Below are 20,754 nucleotides of genomic sequence, written 5' to 3' on the forward strand. Positions count from 1 at the left end.
TTGGTGGGGATTATTTGAATGGGCTAGCAATGATCCGAGACTTTTTACGTAATTGTACATCATGTATATGCAAATTGCTGTCTAATAATCATGAATTAACATAAATGTCAGGAGTAACCTTTTAAAGGTTACAAATGGTTTAACGTATACCTGAAATCCATCTGTCACCAGCCATCGAGGAAAATGTTGGGGGGAAGAAAATTAATTTGCTCACAACGGGGCATAAAACCAGCAAACAGAGGCACAGTACGGAGACCAAGCAGCTGAGAAGATCCTCGCAGAAGTTTCGCTGAATCATCAACATTTCTGGTCAACGGGTATCAAAGTCAGGCAAATGTGTATTACTGCATAGATTTTTTTCACTCAGGCCAACAAATTCACTGGTCCATATATATAAAACACCCAATAGCAAGACCCCAGCCGAGCTTGGCTGTCTGCTCACCGTGCATACCATCACCCGCACTCTCCATTTCAGCAGTTTTATTAACCACTTTGTTTCCAAAGTCTGCACTACTTTTGGTCAATTTTCTTTTCAATGTTCTGCCCCAAACAACTGGAACACTAACAAGCTTGCTCACATGTAACATTTTATTGACATGGATCCAACTTACACAAATACATTGATGCATGTCAAACAGGAAATGTCAGACAAGCAAAAGGCAACTGATGACATTCATGGTAACAATAAGATGACATTTTTTAATATACCAACAAGATTTTGTTTAGTAAAGCTTGACCAGTTTGGATCAACAGTCATAGGACATAAAGCAGCAGATTTTTAGGCACTGTTGAACTTACCCAATACTTGTCACCCCGTCGTACAAAAAACAACATGATTATCACACGCACATGATCGCTCACAGATTGTGATTTCAGTATAAAACACAGACAAGGTGCATTGTTTGTTTCAGTTCATTAAGGTGCGTGAATATTTGGTAAGCGTTTATATTTGTTAATTTCACTGAAGCACAAGACAATAATCGTGACAAATGAAAAACGTATAAAATATTTAAAAATGAGTAAAAAAAAAAAAAATCCAACCAGCAGGATGAAACTTAAAAAAAATAAAAATCAGATTGAAGCAATTTGCAGCTTCACATTGTCACAATAAAATTGACAGGCATTATCACTTTTACGGGGTTTTTCTACTGTTTGGACATTCAATATTCATTCCCCTCAAAACATTAGTCAGATGTTTTCATTTTGTTGTTTAAATGTAAGCGTAGCCACGACAAAAACAACAACCTGTCAGAGTGAACTGTCGTCAACTGCTCAAAGCGGAACAGCAGACTTCCTGTGTCTTTTTCAGCATGGCATCAGCATGAGACTTTTTGGTGGGTCTACTCATGGTAAACATGACTACCGAATTCCATGTCACTAAATCAAAGTGGCTTCGGGGGCTGGATTTTCAAAATACTCCAGGAGGTATTCAAACAATTTTGTGACACCTGGATATGGCCAAGATGACCTTAAAATGGCCGCTTTGAAACAAAATGGCAGACTTCCTGTGTCGTTTCTGGCACCGCTTGACTTTTTTTGTGGGTCTACTCAAGATAGACATAAGATAAGAAGATCAGAGGATGTCGTTTATACGTTGTCAGCTATGGGCATGTGAAGCCCTTTGAGACTTTCCTGTGATTAAAGTCTATACAAATATATTTGACTTGACTATCAAATTTCACATTGCAAAGTCAAACTGGCTTCAGGGGCTGAATTTTCCCAAAATTCCAGTCGTCACTACTGAGTGAGTCAATTTTGGGGGTTTACACCTGCAACCACGATCAAATGTAACTTTTTACCAGGAAGAACCCATCTGCCAAATTTGGTGACTTCTGAGTATGTGAAATCGTTCAAAATGGTAATTTATTTGGCCAAAGAATAATACAGGGGTACCTCGACTTGCGAATGCTCCAATTTACGAGTTGTTCCAGTTGCACGCGTCAAATGACGAAACAAAGCATTTCGCGAGCTTCTTCTCAGCACTCACTTTCTTATGAGTCATGGTTTGAAAAAAGACATTTGGCAAAACACCCGCACAAAAAAAAAACCGCAAATGCGAGCACAAAGCACAACAGATACAATACAGTGGTGCCTTGAGATACGAGTGACATGACTTTTTCGAGATATGAGCTGACAAATGTTTTGATTTGCAAAACTATACGTACGAGTGCTGTATGGTGGCAGCAAACTCAACTCAGAGTTGAACTTGACTCTCAAACTAAATAGAAAAGAAATGACAAGTTGTGTATTTCAAACATCTCTACCTTCAGAAATGCCCCTGCTAGTTTGATGCTAACACTTAACGGAAAACGCGCGTAGACGTGCTAATGGTTAGCATCGATTGTGCAACGTTAGAAATGCCCCTGCTAGCTCGACGCTATCGCATAATGGAAAACGCCGTAGACGTGCTAATGGTTAGCATCAGCAGTTGCAGCATTATAACCCTTTAGCCAACGGATATTTGACCACAAATGGTGAAGCGACACATTCTTTATCGCCGAATATTACTGCAGTCAGATGTTGTAAATTGACGATGGCCCCTAACTCAAAAAGTTGTGGCAACTCGTAAGTCAAGGCACCGCTGTACGGTGAGTTAGGTGAGTTACGAGCTTGGTCACGGAACAAATTCAACTCGTAAGTCACGACTCTCCTGCCGTCCAGCCAATCAGTGGCGTCTCAGAAGTTTGGCCAAGAACCCGGGGGCTTTGCCGCCGCCGCCGCCGGCGCCTTCTTCGGCGGCCGTCTTGACTCCGCTCCCTCCCAGGCGGTCCAGTTCCGCCCCCAGCTGGTCCAGCTCCGCCTGGTCCAGCAGCTCAAAGTCGTCTGCCTCACTGTCCGACTCGTCGGCCGGCGGCTTGGGGAGTCTGAAGCCCACGGCCGCCTCCTGGACGGCGTTGGACACGGCGTTGGACACGGCGTTGGACACGGCGGTGGCCACGGCGGCCCGGACCACGTTCTGGACCAGGTCGAGGGCGGCTCCGTCGTCGAGGGGCAGAAGAGCGGCGCGCTTGCTCCCGATTGGACGAGGAAGGCCGAAGTCGTCATCTTCGTCATCCTCGCCGTTGGTGGTGGCGCCGTTGTCCACGGAGGGAAAGTCGTGGAGACCCCCCGAGAACACCTCCTCTCGGTCCAGGTCTTGGGGGGTGGGGGAGGGGGTCAAAGGTCAAACTGCAATGTCATCATGGTGCTTTTTGATGATGTCAAGGATTGACGTCATGTAATCTGGCTCACCAAGCGGTTACATTAGCAAGAGGCTTGGAAGATTTGTTACTGTTTGAATTCACATTTTAAAATCATTCGACAATTGGTTCATTTATTATACTAACGTTAATTATAAATAAGATTTAAATATGTAAAACTTTTTTTTTTAATTCTAAGTAAATTATTCTCTCATTATCAAGAATCCTGGAAATACACAACCAATCAAATGAGTGTTAATCAATTATAATGAAATGAATTATAAATAATACCATTTAAAATGACAATAAATTCGTTATGAAAACAAACTTCCATATATTTTCAAATAAATATATATATATTTTCAAATATTAGCATTTTTGTCCACCGAGCATTCACGTGATCAAGAGCCTATTCGTTGCATTCATTTACCGGCAGATCATTTTCGTTTTTTTTTTTTTTAAGCACCATTTTTTATTTAACTTGTGTGCAATACATTTGAATTGGATCATGATTTATGGACAGTTGTTTTTTTAACTACCCTATTTTTTTGTGCTACTGTTCAAACTACATAACGTTACAGTGTCTTACCATGATATTAATGATTATATTTAGGATTTTTTTTTTTTTTAAATCATACTGACTCCACAACAGTATTCTAATGTCGCTCTTGATAGTGGCACTTTGTATGCTTGGTGTAGAAAGTTGTACTGAGGTGGAACTCAAAAGTCACCTTCAGAGTTCTCCGTCTGCGGCGTGTTCTCCTCCGACAGGTTCAAGTTGTCCGTCCACGTCACCTCCGACACGGACGTGTCCGACACGGACAGCTCCTTACACGCCGCCGAGTCCAACTGACGAGCGCAAAACAAAATGCAACGCCGCATCTTTTCATGCACTCACACCTTTGGCAAATAACAAACGTGCTCAATCGGTTATTCAATTGATGACACTCATCAAAGTGAAGAAATGAAGGGGGAAGACAGATAAATGGCAATATGCAACACTTTAGTTGTTTCATAAAGTCTCTTTTACAACATTCCTAGGAAATCACAATGTCACCTGACTGGTGAACTATTAGGAATGCATCCAGTAGCTTAATGCTAACACATAATGGAAAACGCCATAGACGAGCTAACGATTCGTATCAACAGTCATGGTGTCATAATCCTTTAAACAACGAATATTTGGCCATAAACGGTGGTAGAAAAACAATATAATAACAATAATAATGCATCCGATGGATATAGCGCTTTTCTGGACAACCGCATATATTCTTTATCCTTTGGGAAAAACAAATCACCGTCAGTAGTGCCGAGTCGCCAGGAGGAGCAGTCCAATGACCTGAGTGGAAGCATTCGCTAACTCATGATGCAAAAACTTTTGAATTCCTTTCATTCTTGATTGTGTTATGCTAACGATGCGAGCCTAATTATGTTATGCTACGCTAACGAGATGAATCATGCGCCCACCTTGGGAAACATGGACGAGAGGTCCGACTCCACGGACTCCTTCTCAAGCTGAGCCTTCAGGATTCTTCTCTCTGTAGGAGCGCACACATAAGACCACAACAGTCCAGACCACCGCCTAATAGACCGCGAGCAAACAAACAAAGGAATCCTCTGTTTGAAATAAGACGTCATCACCGTGATCCTCTTTTATCTTCCGCAGCAACGCCGCCACACCAAAGTCCAGTTTTTGCAGCAGCGGCTTCAGCCACGAGGACGCCTCCGGAGACGACAACACAGGCCACAGGAACACCGACAACACTGGCAAAAAAAAAAAACGCTCGTCGATCCGAAAATTGCCATCCGTTTGAATTGTCACAGATCGGAATGGTAGAAATCACAATTGCTATAGATTATGATTGTCATTGATCAGAAATGTCATTGACTAGAATGATCGTAGTTCAGAATTGTCATCGATTAGAGTGTAAATGCTTTTAAATCTAGGTTCAAAACTTTGTTTTTTTTCCCCTCATACCTTTGATTATTGTCCTTTAAACAATTCTAAATCTGTTTTTTAAGTTAACCCGCCCGTGGATGGCGCTATACAACTGGATTATAAAAAAAACGAGTTAACACGAGGTAGGCATCAAATGAGTTCCTGATGTCATCACAATGTGTTTTTTATGAAGTACAGTTTTGCAGCGTACGATTTCCTACGCTTCACAAAACATTTTGGGGGGGGGGGGGGGGGGTCACTCACCGAGAAAGTAGGAAATGACGATCCCTGGAATGCAGCGTCCGAGGACAGCAAAGAAAGTGCAGAAGCTGCACACCAGCAAACAGAACTGAAGAAGCAGAGCCAGAGCACACAGGAAGCTCATCATCATCCTCATCACGATGATGAAGATGTAGCGGCAAACAGCCTCACCTTGCCGGGGTTCTGCTGCTTGAAGGCCGACGTCTCCTGCAGGAAGAGCCGCAGAGAGCCGCTCAGGTGCAGTTGTGAGTCCTGGGCCGAGTCCTGGGCCGAGTCCTGGGCCGAGTCCTGGGCCGAGTCCTGGGCCGAGTCCTGGGCCGAATCCTGGGCCGGGTCCTGGGCCGAGTCCGGCTCCATCATCGGCCAGCTGAAAGACACCCGGCGCCGCGCTTGTCAAGTCTTGTGTTGTAAAGGTTTCACGTGTGCTGCGCTGACTTCCAAAGTCAGCTGGCTTGCGTTGCTGTCGGATTCTGACGACGGCGTATCACGTGACCACCGAAGCGTATTGCTGCCTCACCGCGAAAAAGAACAGTTCCGAATCACCTCAAAACGTGATCAAGTTCGAGTTTCAACGTCAGAAATGATGCTAAGTTCAATTTCGACTTCCTCATTCGGCAAAGCAAAACAAAACAATTCCTTCTGCTTCGGATCACTGGCGGAGCCCTTGGTGAGCGTCTTCTTTTTAAATCTGAAATCTTTTGAAACTGTTGGTGTGATTTAAAAAAAAAAAAAGACAGTATTATGGGGGAGCAGCGTAGTTATCCATTTGAAACGCCTCCCCGTTGTGTTGTACTGGCCTCGTCCCAGCTAGCGCTAAGCTAATTGGACTCTCAGCTCCGGCATCCTCCAAGTTTTCAAATTTGTTTGCTGAGAGGCCAGCAAGGAAGTAACCACAAAGCTTAACAGTTGAATTTAATGCACATTAAGTGGGCAAATATTTGCCTCTATTTCCGGGCATTGCGATCAAATGTTGCGCACTTTCAAACAGCGCGTGCGCACTCCCCAGATACATTCGGTACGTACGTTGCCATCCAAACATTGCGCTGTGACAATACACGCAACGATATGCTATGACCAGTTCTGACTCAATCTGAAAATTGTGTTTCAATATTTTGGTAACAAATGCGATGATATCAGAATACAGCAGTTGCGTAATATTAGGTATACTGTCAACACAACATGTGATTCCATGAACACAACATATAGATAATATAGATCCTCATATCACAATACTGGTATTGTGAGATCATCAATATATTAGAAGAAAAAAAGAAATCGACGAAACATCACTATGTAACTCATGATATGATATTATCACCATATTTTGCCAATGATATCAACAGGAAAAAGCAATTGCACAATAATCGAGTGTTGGAAGAAACTCCTCTATGATAGTACCGTATTTTGCCAGCAATACTAATAATATATACCACACGCCAGTTGTGCAACAATCAGTGACCAACTGTGTAGCAATATGATGACGATACTTTGGTAACGTCATATCCAATTACGGTGATTGCGCAATATAAGATATATCGGGAGAAAAACATCGATTTGATAAAATGACCACATTTTGCCAACGATACCGATATCACAATATGGCGGTAAATAAGAATAAATGAGGAAAAAGACATTCTGGGTGCCTTCGGCAAACAAAACGGTCTATGGAGCTCACAACACAATCTTGTTACGATAAAGTTTGCCAACAATACTAATCATATCATGATACAGCGATTGTGCAATACCTTGGGGGAAAAAAAACATCGGTGCCACTCATGACACGATATTTGTGACAGCATCTTGCTAACAACACCAATCATATGGAAACACACAGTAACGACCACAGAGGACTGGAGGATGTCATGTCATCTTCCAAACCGCTTATCCTATATAGGGTCATATGGAAACACGGTGATTGCGAAATATTAGACATACTGGAAGTACTACATCTACGTAAACTCACCATTCCATAAAATGAGTTAGCCTAACGACACCGATATCACGATACGGTGATAAATAAATAAATGACCTGTTTTGCAAACAATCAACAATACGCGAACTTTGTAACTCACAATACAATATTATCCGGATGCATTTTGCCAACAGTACAATATCATATCACCATAGAGCGAATGTGTGATACGGTGGGGGATGAAGAAAAAAAAAGGACATCGATGTAACTCACAAAACGATGTCACGACGATACTTTGGTAAGTCTGCTGGTTCTGGACTCGTACCTCAGTCCCGCTCCACGGTCTCGAGGCAACACCCTGGCAATGGGTCCAAAGCAAAGCAAAAAAAAAAAAAAACGGAAAATTCCGAGCGTTGGAGCGCGCGACTTGGAATCCCGGCGGTGGCGCGTGGGGACGCGTGTTTACGCTGAATGAAGTCCGGCTCGCCTATTTGAAGGCCGGCGTTCTAAAAATAACAACAGTCACGCTACTTGGTGACGGAGGCCGACAGCAGGGCGGCCCACCCCTCGCGCGCGCGCACGCACACACACACACAGACACAAAGTACACACACTCATTCACACTAGTACGGATACATGTACACACATTCTCCCAAACAAACATTCATGAACAAAAACACACACATATTTAAATGAAATCAGACACATACAATCACAAGTACACACACACACACATACATTCACACGTGCACACGCACGCACACACGCAGTCACACACACACAGATTCTCCCAAACAAAGTTTCACACGCACACAAATTGACCCCGATACACAAGTACACACGCACGTCCACACAAATTGGAAAATGTTCAAACGTGTTGTTAGCTACCCGTTTGGTGTTGGCTGACAGCTTCTCGCTACTTTGTCTTTTTAAATGTGAAAATATCAACATCACTTTGACGTGGGACGAACTCCTTCCTTTGCTTGTTTGTTTATTTGGTTCAGCGTGGCCGCCTCTCGTCCAATCAGAGCGCTCGCTGAGGAACACACCCCCCCCCCCCCCCCCCTCGGCCGGCCGCCCGATTGGCCGGGCCGCCCGGCCGTGCCAAAGACGTCCCGGATGCGAGCAAAGAGCCGAGTCACGCACACGCCGCTCATGTTTGCCAAGTGTTGGGACACTTGCGGCTTTGCGTCGCGGGAACGCTCGCCTCGGCGGGCGCGTCTTTCCTCCAAGACGGCCGCGTGGCGCTCGGCTGCCGCGGCAACGGGCCTCGATTGGCAAGCTGCAACAGGGTCACATGATGTTTGGACACTCACGCCATCAACATTCATGCACACACAAACATTCCCATACACCGACACGCACACGCCTTCTCACGTACACACAATGAAGTAGGTGACATTTGCGTGTGCGCGCATTTGCGTGTGCCAAGGCGCCAGCTGTCAGCAGCTCTAATCTCCCACAATCCTTTGCGTGAGAGCAGCAGGCGGTCACATGACGCTGGACGGACAGACGCAGGTGACAAACGCCAACAGCGCGGCGGCAACAGCCACGCGGCGGGTTGACAGACGCACAAACACACGTACGCGTGACCCCACTTAGGAGTTCCGGTCACATAGCTTTACCTTAGCAAAACAGGTTTTTTCAAATGTCCTAGTTAGCTTAATGCGAGCTAAAACTGCGAAACGGCATAGCCAGGCTAACAAAGCGAGCGCCAATGTTGCAGCCGTATAACCCGTAAAGCAATGGATATTTGTTTATTTGTGGGGCGAGCCATGAAGACCGTCAACAGAACTGAATTACGTTACGTTCTCGTCTGCCTTTAATGAACTTTTCAAATACATTGAAAGTGTCGAGGCAGCACTGTGCTCTGCATTTACATGAGACAGAAGCAAAAAAGAAAAGCAACCAAATAGTACAAACAAAAGAGTAAAATAGTTTTTGGGCGTGTGGGATTTTCTTACCTTGCCAACGGGCTGCAGCGCACGCCGTCTCCTACAAACAACACAAAGCGGGAATTCAGCGTCTGACTCTTGAAAGCAGCCGACCGGAATGAAGTGACTCGATTTGATTTCAAGTCTGGCAAAGCGACGTTTGTCACCTTTGCTTCGGAGGCCAATGGCGTCCTTGACGGTCGCCGCGACGACCGGCAGAACCAGCAGGACGGCCACCGAGCAGTACGCTCGCATCCAACTGTGGGCCAACAACCTGCACGCGGCACATTTACATGAGGACGCCGCCTGCCTTGAGATGCAAGTGGAATCTGTTCCGCAAACGCCTTTGCGACTCAAATCTCAAGACGGCTTTCCCATTGAAATGCCAAAAAAGGAACATGTTTTTGACAATAAAAATAGCACTAGTTCTTAAACATATCGCAGAATTGTATCAAATGTAAACAATTCAACTGTTTTGAAGAAGATTTCATGCTAAATTCAATGAATTGTGCTGCTTTTTGTGGAGCACCCGCCTTGGCCACCGGGGGGCAGTACAATAATACAATACAATACCATTTTATTGATATAGCGCATTTCGTAACAGCTAGAGCTGTAACAAAGCACTTTACAAACAATACAATAAATAGAGCAAAAACAATCAAAGGCTGTGATACGCGTATTAATAAATATAGACATAAATAATATAGAAATCAAATATAAATAACGAAGCCAATAAATTGACATAAAACACTAGAGTATATACAATTGACACCGGAAAAGAGCCGAACATTTCAGGTCTGATCGAAAGCCCGAGAAAAGAAAGGAGGGGGCTTGCCTAGCAACCAATGGGAGGCCATTCCAGAGGGAAGGACCAGCGACGGAAAAGGCTCCGTCCCCTCTGAGGCTCCTCTTGGTCCTCGGCACCTCGGGCGGCGCCCGCTCCGCACACCTGAGGCTGCGGGAAGGCGCGCGCGTAGGCGTGGAGGAGCTCAGAGAGGTACGCCGGGCGGGGCCAGGCCATTTCATGACTTACAGACAACTCGGAGAATCTTAAATGGAACCCTAAAATGCACTGGGAGCCAGTGAAGGGAGGCCAGAGTTGGCGTTATGTGCTCCATCCTCCGAGCTCCACTTGGTAGGCGGGCAGCAGCATTTTGGACCAACTGGAGACGTCTGAGAGAGGACTGGCCGACCCCGAAATAAAGTGCATTGCAGTCATCCGGCCGAGATGTGACAAAGGCATGCAGGGTGACTGTTTCCGAGCGCTGATGGGAAAGGAGGGGCTTTACTTTAGCCAGCTGTCGAAGGTGAAAGAAGCTCCACTTTACCACGGCGCTGATTTGCGGATCCAATTTAAGAAGATCGCTGTCCAGTTTAAAACCCACGTTTGAGACTGTTGGCTTTAGATATGAAGCCAGGGGGCCCGGGACAACAGGGTGGGATGGAGACGAGCCGCCGGGACCCAACACCATAACTTCTGTTTTCTTTTGGTTGAAATTTAGTCACATCCCATCTTTGATGTCCTCTAGGCGGGACAAAAAAGTGGTCTTCAGGAGGAAGCCTCTTTTTTGCTCAGCGGGATAGAGATTTGACAGTCGTCCGCATAGCGGTGGAAGGAAATGCTGTGTTTTCTAAGGATGGAACCCGGGGGCAGCAAATACAGTGAGAACGGCAGTGGCCCCAAAATAGAACCCAGTGGAACGCCATACGAGACGAGGGCCAGAGCGGGACTCAGAGGAACCTAGGCTAACTGAAAAAGTCCTGCCAGCCAAGTAGGATCCAAACCCCTCGAGAGCGCTTCCACTAATGCCCACTCGGTGTTGCAAGCGAGTCAAAAGAATATTGTGGTCTACCGTATCGAAAGCTGCAGTCAAATCCAACAAAACGGGGGGGCGGTATTGGCGGCTGGTATCGGCGTCCTTCATGAGTACCCAATACCTTGAAATAAGGTCGAGATTGAGCCGATTCCGACACGTGGTATCTGTGCTCGCCCATTCCGAGGTAAAACTAAAAAAAATATAGATTTTTAGAGAGTTTCTACATATTGCAGATTTTCGTCGATATGTTGACACGGTTGCACATTTGAAAATGTTGTATCGTGACGGAAGAAGACAGTTGCTGATGCACTTCAGTCACTTTATCTTAATGTTTTGTCTTTTTTGCGAGCGGTAACAGAATGCACACACTTCGAAGCAAGATGAGCCGCTATCGGCTACAACCCGTCAACGTCCAAGCACTCCGCACACACGCTCACACTTGGGCCAGTGTTCAATCATCAGTTTGCCTTTGCCACCAGTGGCAATTTTGCCATACTGGCAACCAGTCATTCTGATCGATGATGTCATTAATTCTTGTCTTTTGTCTTTTTCAGACGTGAGGGCCGCTCGGGTATTTAAACATCCGACGCCCCTCAGATTCCTTTTGTTCATGTTCATAAAATATGAACACATTTTCCATGTTTTATACATATTCTGTATGTCGACTGAAAATCTATTTTTTGAAGGCCACGGTGAAGCATGAATGGAATAAAAAACATAAAAACATCTACATCAATCATTTTTTAAAATTACGATATGCTAAAATAGTGTACAAATGACTGGAATAGCCCGAAAGCTCGCATGGAAGTGTTGTTGTTGTTGTTGTTGTTGAATGTCTGCGTCATGCTGCCGTCTTACCAGATCGCCGCGTTGGCTGCAGCAAACAAGGTAAAAGTCCTGCAAGCTCTCCGCTTCCAGTCCACCAGGCCGGACCGCAGACCCCCGGCGGGCCGGCCGCGGGGCGCCCCCGCCTCCGCCTCCGCCCCGGCAGACAGGCCGGGGCGAGCCATGTCGGCGCCGCCGGCTGAGCTCGCTGCTTCCCGCTTCGCCAGCATCATCAGCGTCAGCTCACGCCAACTACGACTCTACTTCCGGTGGTGGCTTTTTAAAATATATCTTACATCTTCAGTACCGGAAGTTTAAAAAACAAAAAAATCTTTCTGCTCTGTTTCTATATTACGCATTTTTTCACCTTTCCAAATAGCTCCCAGGTTTCTTAACCAAAGAATTGAGCACAACTTACTTACTGACAATTTTTTCACTTTATTTAGCGACTCTTAGCACTGGTAAGTGTTCTCAAGTGTCAAACAGTGTTGCATTTGTACTGAGCCATGATTGCTCATTATCTGAGCCCTTAGCATCTGTGATGTCATTTTCCGTGGACAGGAGTGACAAGATGGCCGCCCCCTGAGATGGCTAAAAACGGCCGGATTAACTCTTATTCCACAAAGGCAATATTAAGCCGAATGCCTTGTTTCAATGAGTGGGCCTGCATAGAACATATTCTTGAAAAAAAAAATGTTTGGGTTGACTTCCCGGACACCTAATCAATCAAAGAATGTCCAGACTTTGTTTTTATCGGTTTTAACGGGTCAGATTGAAGTTGTTGCTTTATAAGAATCCGTCTCGCCTGAGAAAGAATCTCCTATCAACGACAGAAGGCGTGACGGACGAGGTGTCAATCATTTTCAGGAAAGGGAAGAATACAATAAGCTGAAGTATTGAATCACGATGGACAAACAGTTCAATTTTGGACATTCTATTTAATGATATCACTACTGTATGTTTTTGTAAAGTACAATAACCAGCACTAAAAATGCAAGTTACAACTCCAGCGCGCAAAGTCGTACGTCCCCTCTGGACCCGTTCTGAGATGAACTGACGCAAAGTGGGGAAAGTGTGCCGCGGTCTGACGAGAGCAAATGATCGAATCGTATTCGCGAAGCCCGGCTGCCGTGTTCTCCGGGCCATTTGGAAGCATGTCAACATCCCGGTAGCACCTTGAAGGACCCCCGCGTGCGCGCGCCCGCATGTGCGTATGCGCTTGACCAAACGGACAGGAGGTCACTTTGTGTGCCAGCCACTAATTGGAGCAAATTTGACTGAGCAAGAAAAGAGCCGGCTCGAAAATTCCAGCGCTGCTCTGCACAGGCCGGCCTTTGTTGTCCTTTGCCTTCTATTTGTTCTCTTGTGTGCTGTGTTAACAGTTATCTCTCGCTCGCTCACACGCTCCCCCTTGATAGGGTCTTTAGCAACCCCCCCAAAAGCGAAGCTCACAGACCAGCACAGCGGCTAAAGTCCTCGGGCGGGAACCTCACCAGGCCGGCCGGGACGAGAGCCGGCGCGATGATCCGGAAGCCTCCGCAGGAGTCGGGACTTGCCTTCATGAACGGGAACGCGGTGACCCCTTATTGGTCGTCCAGGGGCGGCTGAGCCTGGACTCCATTCGGCGGGACTCTCCTGCTGAGCTCCCGTCAGGTCGGTCACATGACTTGGGTCGCCAATTTCAGGACTCGCCTGGCTAAAATTCACGAGAGACTCCACCTGACTTTGACTTGCTTCGACGGAGACTCAACTCGACTGGACGACGTTTTCTCGTTTGTATTCGGAAATCTGCATTCAGGTCCAGGTCCTGCGCCTTTTGTTTGGTTTTGGGGAGCAAAGCGATTCTTGGCGTGGCACGCGCAAACCCGCCAGCCAGCGGGCTATGATGCCGAGTGAACGGTGCGGAATCCCATAAGGAGCTTCAAAGAGTATCCCATTTGGATTCTGTTTGTGATACAATCAAGAAAAAGACAAAGGCACCATGCACGGTTCGCAAGTCAAAGACAAGAGGCAGCAAGTCGGACGCCTCACTTTCAGTGTGACAACAAAGACAGGTAAGCTTCGTGAACTTCAGCTCAGCGTCACGGATAAACGGACGGGCCCATCGAGTACGGACAGACGCTTTAGAGGTGCCAATCGGCGGTTCTGCTCAACAGAATTACTTGGAAGCCGCTCCGATCCTTGTCCACGAGGACATTGGCTCTACCATTTCGTCGGCCCTTACGGAGGCAGAGGCCCCGCGGCACCCAACTTTGGCGCGTCTCCTTCCGCGTTGCCCGTCGTCGCCGCGCTTCTTCGTTTTCGTTCGATCGGGTTGGATCGCACGAGATTTGCGATTCCAAATCGGTGCTAGATCACAACGTACGTTTTGCTGCGTTGCGCTTATCAGGGCGGAACAATCAAAGGTGCTCGACGTGTGATTTCCTTCGACACATAAACCAGCTCTTCAGATTTCAAAAATCCTTGAGCTGGCCGAACCCGAGCAATGACTTGACTTGCCCGGCTTCAAATTCGGCGAGGACTCGACTGTCCTCGCTTGAAACGGCGGTCGGGGCCAACGCCCACTTGGGGGCGGCTCCCTCCATCAGCGAGACCAAATTGACGCCAGGCCAGATGAGGATGAGCGCGGGCGTTGAATGGAAAAAGCCAGTCGCTCGCTGTGGCCAAAAGGCCAAAGTTTCTTCTCCTCCTTCCGATCGCCTTGCTCGACTGTCGCCGCGGTAACTCGGGACTCGCTCGGAACGTTCAAGTTCCGATTGACATTATGCGACTTGGTCCCAGCTGTGCAGGTTGCAATTTGAGATGATCGAGGACGCGAGCGGCCGCGCCGAGGAGCTGGAGTGCAAGATCTGCTACTGCGCCTACAACCTGGGCAGCCGCCGGCCCAAGGTTCTGGAATGCTGCCACCGCCTGTGCGCCAAGTGCCTGGCCAAGATCCAAGACCTGGGAGAGTCGCCCCCCCGCACCGTGGTCTGCCCCTTCTGCCGCTACGTCACCGGGCCGCTGGGCGAGGCCGCCAGCAGCCTCCCGGATGACTACAACTTGCTAAGCGCGCTGGCCCCGCGGAGCCTTCATTTCCACCCAGACCAACTGCTCCTGGACCCCCGGCACCTGAGCTCCCTGATGGCGAGCGACGCCGCCGCGACGTCCCCCGCGTCCGCCTCCGCTTACGCCGCCATCCGAGGCTCGCCCAATTTGGTGGTCATCACCATCGTGGAGCCTCCGCCGGCCCCCCCGGCGGGCCAGGATCAGCCCGGGGCACCGCCGGTCTCGAGCCGGGGCTTGCGCCGGTCCAGCCGGGACTCCGTGGCCTCCGTCGCGCCCAGGTGGACCCTGTGGAACTGCGCCGCCCTGCTGTGCCGGACGTCGGCCCGGGCCCTGGTGTGGGTGCTGGGCCTGCTCTACTTCAGCTCGCTGCCCGTGGGGGTCTACCTGCTCATCATGCAGCAGACGGCTGCGGGGGTCCTGCTGGTGAGCCTGGTCCCCGCCAGCCTCGTCATGGTCATGGTCTACGGATTCTGCCAGTGCGTATGCCAGGAGGTGTGGAACCGCACGCCCCCGGAGAGGGGCCGCTCCTAACGCCGACTCAAAAGAGTCTCTCTCTCTCTCTCCCTCTCCCTCTCCGCCGGGTCCCTAGTAAGCTTTTGGGCCCCATTGGGGCCACCTTCAGCCTCAAACTTGTCCATTAAAACAATTGAGCACAGCGGTACCGCGACTTCCAATCGTTTCAGCTGAGTCATCACTTGGTCCCAGCGAGTGACTTTCAAGGGCGTATCTGGCCGGGGCGGACGTCAGCGTGACTGCCGCAAACGGCGGCCAAAACGTTTCCTGCATTGTCGCCGGGACTCGCGGACTGCAATTGGCCCGTTGCGGAGACGTCTCATAGAGACGCCGCCGCCGCCGCCGCCGTCCGGTCCGACAAACGTCGCCCGCCGTCACGTCTCCGCCGAGATGTCTCCCCGGTCCCGAGCCAGGTTAGCCTCCGCGACGACTCAGAGACCTGCCGGAGACTTTATCGAGTCTGCAAGCGTGCTCGGAAAAAAAGCCAAACAGCAACAAATTCACCGCGCTTCCCCGGCGACCCGTCTCGTCCGCAGGCGACCAAGCGCGGACGCGCCTCGCCATCGGGTCACAATCCGGCCTCAAGAGCAGCGAGATAAGCCCTTTCGACGCGCAGTCGCTGATGCACTTTCAGACCTTGGGGATCAAGAGTTCGACACGCAAATACAAAAATGAGAACGCTGGCAAAGGAGCCGCTGTAGGCCTCAACTCACCCATACGCTCACACGAAGACGAACGGGCCATGTTCCTCGTGGCAATCGCTAGGCCACACCTCTTAAAGGCACACTACAAACTCTACAGCTGTCGCCGGGACTCGGCTTGTCCGGACGAAGGGGAGCTACCCGTTAAAAACAGTCTCTGATTTTGCAATTTGATCTGAAAAAAAAAAAATGACGAATCGTGTTTTCTTTTATGCAATGCTTAGCTTGTTAAAAACACAGAACAACAACAAACGGGGACGTTTGGGGGGTCGCCTGGAAGGGATTAATGGCGCTTCATTTCAACGGCCACAACTGGGAAGTTGTCACACCTCTGAAACCACGATCGTCGACGTTGCTATTAGTCCTACGACATTTTTTTTTTTTCACTACTTAGTTTGTGACCCCGTTTGAAGAGAACATTTAGTTTGTCATGTATTGTCTGCCTTCTTAATATTTGTTCAATCTGAGTCAAGAAAAACGCAATAAAAGTTGCAGCCATCCTTCATCGACTTCCGTTTTAGTTTTGGATGGGACACTTTGAATATGTGCGCAGCTGCGTGTGTCTGAGATGACGTTGTCGACGCCGATCGGCTGTTGCCGACGAGGGAAGGAGCGGGACCGCGGGCGCCGTTAAATATGCAGGACGGAAGGCGGTCGTTATAATGAGTGTTTGTGTGCTCTCATTCACAGTCGATTCTGGCAGACATTTATTTTGAAAGGCGTCAGTTTCATCGGACATTTGTCTTCGGACCGCGACCGCATGGTCCTACTGGCCCACGAGTACGTTTTCACTTCTTCACGTGAAAGAAGCTCATCCGCTCTGACAGAAAATGATGAACACTTTGATTCTGTGTGCGTGCGTGCGAGCGGGAGCGTGTGTGCGCAAGCATAAGGCAAAGTTTTCCCTTCAAAGCAGGTGCACAGAACTTCCAGTTTGGATATCCTGACACAAACAAAACCAACAACAACAAAAAAGTAACGTCGGCTTCACGTTTTTCTTCCCAGCATGCATCAGTGTTACCCGAGCCATCACAAGAGTCCCCCTTTGTCATCCACGTCCTCGTCCGTGTCTGCCGAAGAAAAGGGAGAAGCAGCAAAGTGAGTTTGTTGCTGCGCGCAGTTCACCAAAGGTGCACCAGAGGGCGCTCACCCGCAACCGACTCGGGCGGCGAGTAGAACTGGCCGTCGGACATGGGGCCCGCGCCGAGGAGAGGAGCTCGCTCTATGGCGGCGGCGCCGGCGGCGCCGGCCGGCAGGGCCCAGAAGCCTGACCAAGTCCGCGCAGAGACAAGAAGGTGAGGGGGAAGCGCGAGCAAAGGGCCCAAGACGGCGAGGCGGGAAGGTGGCTCGCTCACGGTTTTCGTCGTCGGCCTCTTGAGGAAGGACCTTGAAGTCCAGCAGCCAGGTTTCCATCCAGGCCAGCACGAAGGAGATTATGGGCAGCAGGTACCCGAAAGCACCCTGGGACAGCAGCTGCAAAGGAAGACGCCATTTGAGACGGACAAGCGCACCACCTTGCCACTTTGCCAAGGACCTTCTTCACACCTTACCTTCGATAAAATTACCTTGACGATGAGGAAGGCACAGCTGACCGAAGTGGTGATCTGAACACAACACAACCGGCGAGACACTCGCCCCAAAATCGTCTGCTTGCGTGTTGCGTGTGTGCTTGGTTTTTTTTTGGTGAGTGTGCAAGTGTGTGCGTGTGCGTCTGCATGCGTGAATGCGTGTTTTGGTGTGAGCGTGCGCATGTGTGTACTCACAGCGACCGCCCACCAATGTCTCAGCCTGCAGACAGCGTAGGCCAAGATGAGGACGGCGAATCGAAAGACGGCCAGAAGCTGAGGGGGCGGCCCCAAGGAAGGAAGGTCAGGGGATGCAGCAGGACACAAAAGTCAAAGGATTTTTAGAAAGAGGACTCAAAAGTGAGGTAAAAATAACCAAATCAATACAGAAAACAATATATTTTTTTTTAAATTCAACAGTTGTGTGTTTTCTTACAAAGATGTCGAAGAAGGAGCCGTGGAAGTTGTAGCGGACCACTTCCTGGTTCAGTTGCTTGGGAAGTCCACCGTTCACCTGGCACACACAAAGTACCCACTCAATAGCGCCCCCTGGAATGTGGGGCAAAAATTAGACGCTGACACCAGTTTCACCGGCTGGAAAAAGGGCCGACATGTCCACCATCAGAGGACGCACACATAAAAGTCTCAAGATCCAATTTGAACAGTAAGTCGGCCATTTTGGCCTGCAGCTGCCATTTCACACTAAGTCGTGCCCACTGGATAATTCCAAAATAAAAATCAGGCCCCGACAGCAGTTTCACCCATCGGCACGAAATTTGGTGGGCATGTCTATCGTTATAGGATGCAGCAAAAACTCATGTTTGAATTTGAACAGGAAGTCGGCCATTTTGGTTCGGAGCGGCCATTTCCACACTTAGTTGAGCCGCCAGGAGAGTTGAACACAAAAAAGAAAATCGGCCCAAGCGTCCTCAACAGATGGATGCATGCGACCGTCTGATTGCGGTCATCGGCATCGGCCGCGTGAAGGCCCGCGGATCAGGACAACGCCAAGCGCTCTTACGTTGAGCTCGATGATCCACAGCAAGGTGACGAACAGGAGATCGAAGGTGACGAAGAGGCAAAATGTCCGCCGGACGTCAGAGATGCACTTCTTCTTCTTCTTCTCCTCCTCGTACGAGTCCGCGTGGGCCTGCGGGGGCGTGGAGCTCCTGGCCCCGTAGTCCCCCGTCCCACCAGAGTCGGCGCGGCTGCTGCATCGGCTGTCCATGGCGGCGCCGGCGCTACCGGCTGCTGGGGAAGCAACCGTGGTCAACACGCACGCCGGCTTTGCTGCCCGTCACGCCACTGCATCTGGACACGCAAGACAATTAGCATTGTTAGTGCACAGGTGCTACAAGCTAAGCTAGCTCAGGCGCCCCTTTCATACGACGCAAAGAAAAGTGTCGTAGATCTTACAGTCATCTCATGCGCTACGGTTCCGATCACAGCGCTGAAGGTCCGAAATTCCCGAGTCTTGACTTGACGCCGTCTTTGTCTTCTGTGTCTCAAACTTTCACACAGTCACGATACCACATCTGGTTTGTTCTGTCTCAGAATCCAGGACATTTGCAGGTTGACTCCTTCCGTTCTGGTACCTTTCATACAGTCACTCTCCCATCTCCCATCTCGGACACTAACGATTTTTAAAACCCGGTTGAAGACACATTTCTTATCTGTGGCTTTTGATCAGACCTGAAATGCTCGGCTCTTTTCCGCTGTCAATCGTATGTAGTGTTTTATGTTCATTTATTGGCTTTACTTATTTATAATTCATATTATTTACATCTATTTTTATTAATACGTGCATCACAGCCTTTTATTGTTTTTTTTATTTATTGTATTGTTTGTAAAGTGCTTTGTTACAGCTCTAGCTGTTATGAAATGCGCCATATAAATAAAGTGGTATTGTATTGTATCACTGCTTGCAGTTGGCGTACTAGAACGGCTAAACTACCACTGACTTGGATGTGTTTACATATTTGACCAATAAAAGGTGATTCTGATATTCAAAGGCAGATTCTCAAAATTACAATCTAAATGTGCACTTTATGGGCCAAGCGTGTGAAAACACAAGCAATTTGTCTCCGGGAGTTGGAGTCAAACTAGTCATGGAACAGTACAAAGACTGATCATACCGATCAACAAAAGTTATGCAAATGATGTGGAGTGACAGAGCTGCAACGATGACCGCAAAGGATAAATCGCCGATTTTCAAAATCGGATCTCTCTCAGGTCTCTCGCTACAGTATCTCACGGATTTGAAGGTCATCGTTTATGTTTTCAAACTGCAGATTGACGAAGGAAAAAGCGCGAGGCAGCAGAACGGGTGCGTAAAATGAAAAGAGAATGTCCAAAGTTTGGGTTGGTGATGTCACAACTGAGAAGATGCACCAATTCTGTTTGGGGGCCATCTTGGGCACTGCTATGACATGCTGTGATATATCATCACCATCACCATCCTCATCCTCATCCGTGACACAATACTGAGCTAAGAGAGCGCAGGATGCGGATCATGTTTAGAAGAACCATAGATGAAGAAAGAGTGGGAAAAAAACGCAAAGCAGAAAACCGGGAAGAAGGAGGAGGACAGATTTTTAGTATGCTTGACACGAGCAAACACTAATGTCAATTTTCCTCTCCCCTTCATCACGATGACGATCATGATCTTCCTCATGTCAAGTGGGCAAGCTTGAGTTGCAGAAATTCATTTGGGCCGAAACGAAACAGAAACCACAAGTCAACACATCAAACGCGTCGTCGTCGTCGCTCTGACAGCTAAGCTAAAACAAGCGAAATAAATGAAAAGAAAAAAAAATTTAAGACAAAAAAAAATGTCACCTTCTCTCGCGACTCACCTTTCAAACGCGCTTCAGCTTTGTCTCGTTTGTTGTGCTTTCGTGTGTTTTTCCAAAGAGCCGTCAGCAGGTTGCAGTAGACCAGCAGGGGTTTCGCTTCATTTGAACTTCCTGCTCGGGCCGCTGAAACCGGAAGTAGATGGCGCGGCGCATTATGGGAGGTGGAGTTTACATCGGCGACTTTCCAGCAGACCTTGCGTCTCTC

General features: G+C 48.4%; 3 protein-coding genes across 5 annotated transcripts; 1 reads left to right on the forward strand and 2 right to left on the reverse strand.

The window, feature by feature from the left end:
- Window positions 1-569: 569 nt before the first annotated feature.
- Window positions 570-16,661, reverse strand: retreg1 (reticulophagy regulator 1). The gene is made up of 9 exons (XM_086042153.1): window positions 11,901-16,661; window positions 9,393-9,499; window positions 9,256-9,286; window positions 5,551-5,746; window positions 5,383-5,467; window positions 4,821-4,943; window positions 4,647-4,717; window positions 3,911-4,028; window positions 570-3,135 (listed from the first exon to the last, which is right to left on the reverse strand). The coding sequence occupies exons 1-9, from the start codon at window positions 12,098-12,100 to the stop codon at window positions 2,666-2,668; spliced, it is 1,401 nt and encodes a 466-aa protein (XP_085898279.1). The 5' UTR covers window positions 12,101-16,661; the 3' UTR covers window positions 570-2,665.
- rnf182 (ring finger protein 182) lies at window positions 13,260-16,632 on the forward strand. The gene is made up of 2 exons (XM_086042189.1): window positions 13,260-13,921; window positions 14,649-16,632. Exon 2 carries the CDS (start codon window positions 14,670-14,672, stop codon window positions 15,444-15,446), a length of 777 nt encoding a protein of 258 aa, XP_085898315.1. The 5' UTR covers window positions 13,260-13,921; window positions 14,649-14,669; the 3' UTR covers window positions 15,447-16,632.
- A 151-nt stretch (window positions 16,662-16,812) lies between the features above and the next one.
- On the reverse strand, window positions 16,813-20,716 carry stard3nl (STARD3 N-terminal like). 3 transcript variants are annotated; one of them, XM_086042184.1, is made up of 8 exons: window positions 20,550-20,716; window positions 19,111-19,239; window positions 18,716-19,005; window positions 18,131-18,208; window positions 17,680-17,970; window positions 17,485-17,602; window positions 17,280-17,396; window positions 16,813-17,199 (listed from the first exon to the last, which is right to left on the reverse strand). In XM_086042184.1, exons 3-8 carry the CDS (start codon window positions 18,920-18,922, stop codon window positions 17,159-17,161), a joined length of 852 nt encoding a protein of 283 aa, XP_085898310.1. In that variant the 5' UTR covers window positions 18,923-19,005; window positions 19,111-19,239; window positions 20,550-20,716; the 3' UTR covers window positions 16,813-17,158. The 3 variants fall into 3 exon arrangements, with proteins under 3 accessions (XP_085898310.1, XP_085898311.1, XP_085898309.1); XM_086042185.1 differs by lacking the exon at window positions 19,111-19,239 and having other exon boundaries at window positions 17,680-17,733; window positions 17,893-17,970; window positions 20,550-20,714; XM_086042183.1 differs by lacking the exon at window positions 19,111-19,239 and having other exon boundaries at window positions 20,550-20,714.
- Window positions 20,717-20,754: the final 38 nt, after the last annotated feature.

Source organism: Filicampus tigris, chromosome 10 (genome assembly GCF_054856515.1).
Source record: "Filicampus tigris isolate MCC_2025a chromosome 10, RoL_Ftig_1.0, whole genome shotgun sequence".
NCBI classification, from domain to species: Eukaryota; Metazoa; Chordata; class Actinopteri; order Syngnathiformes; family Syngnathidae; genus Filicampus; species Filicampus tigris.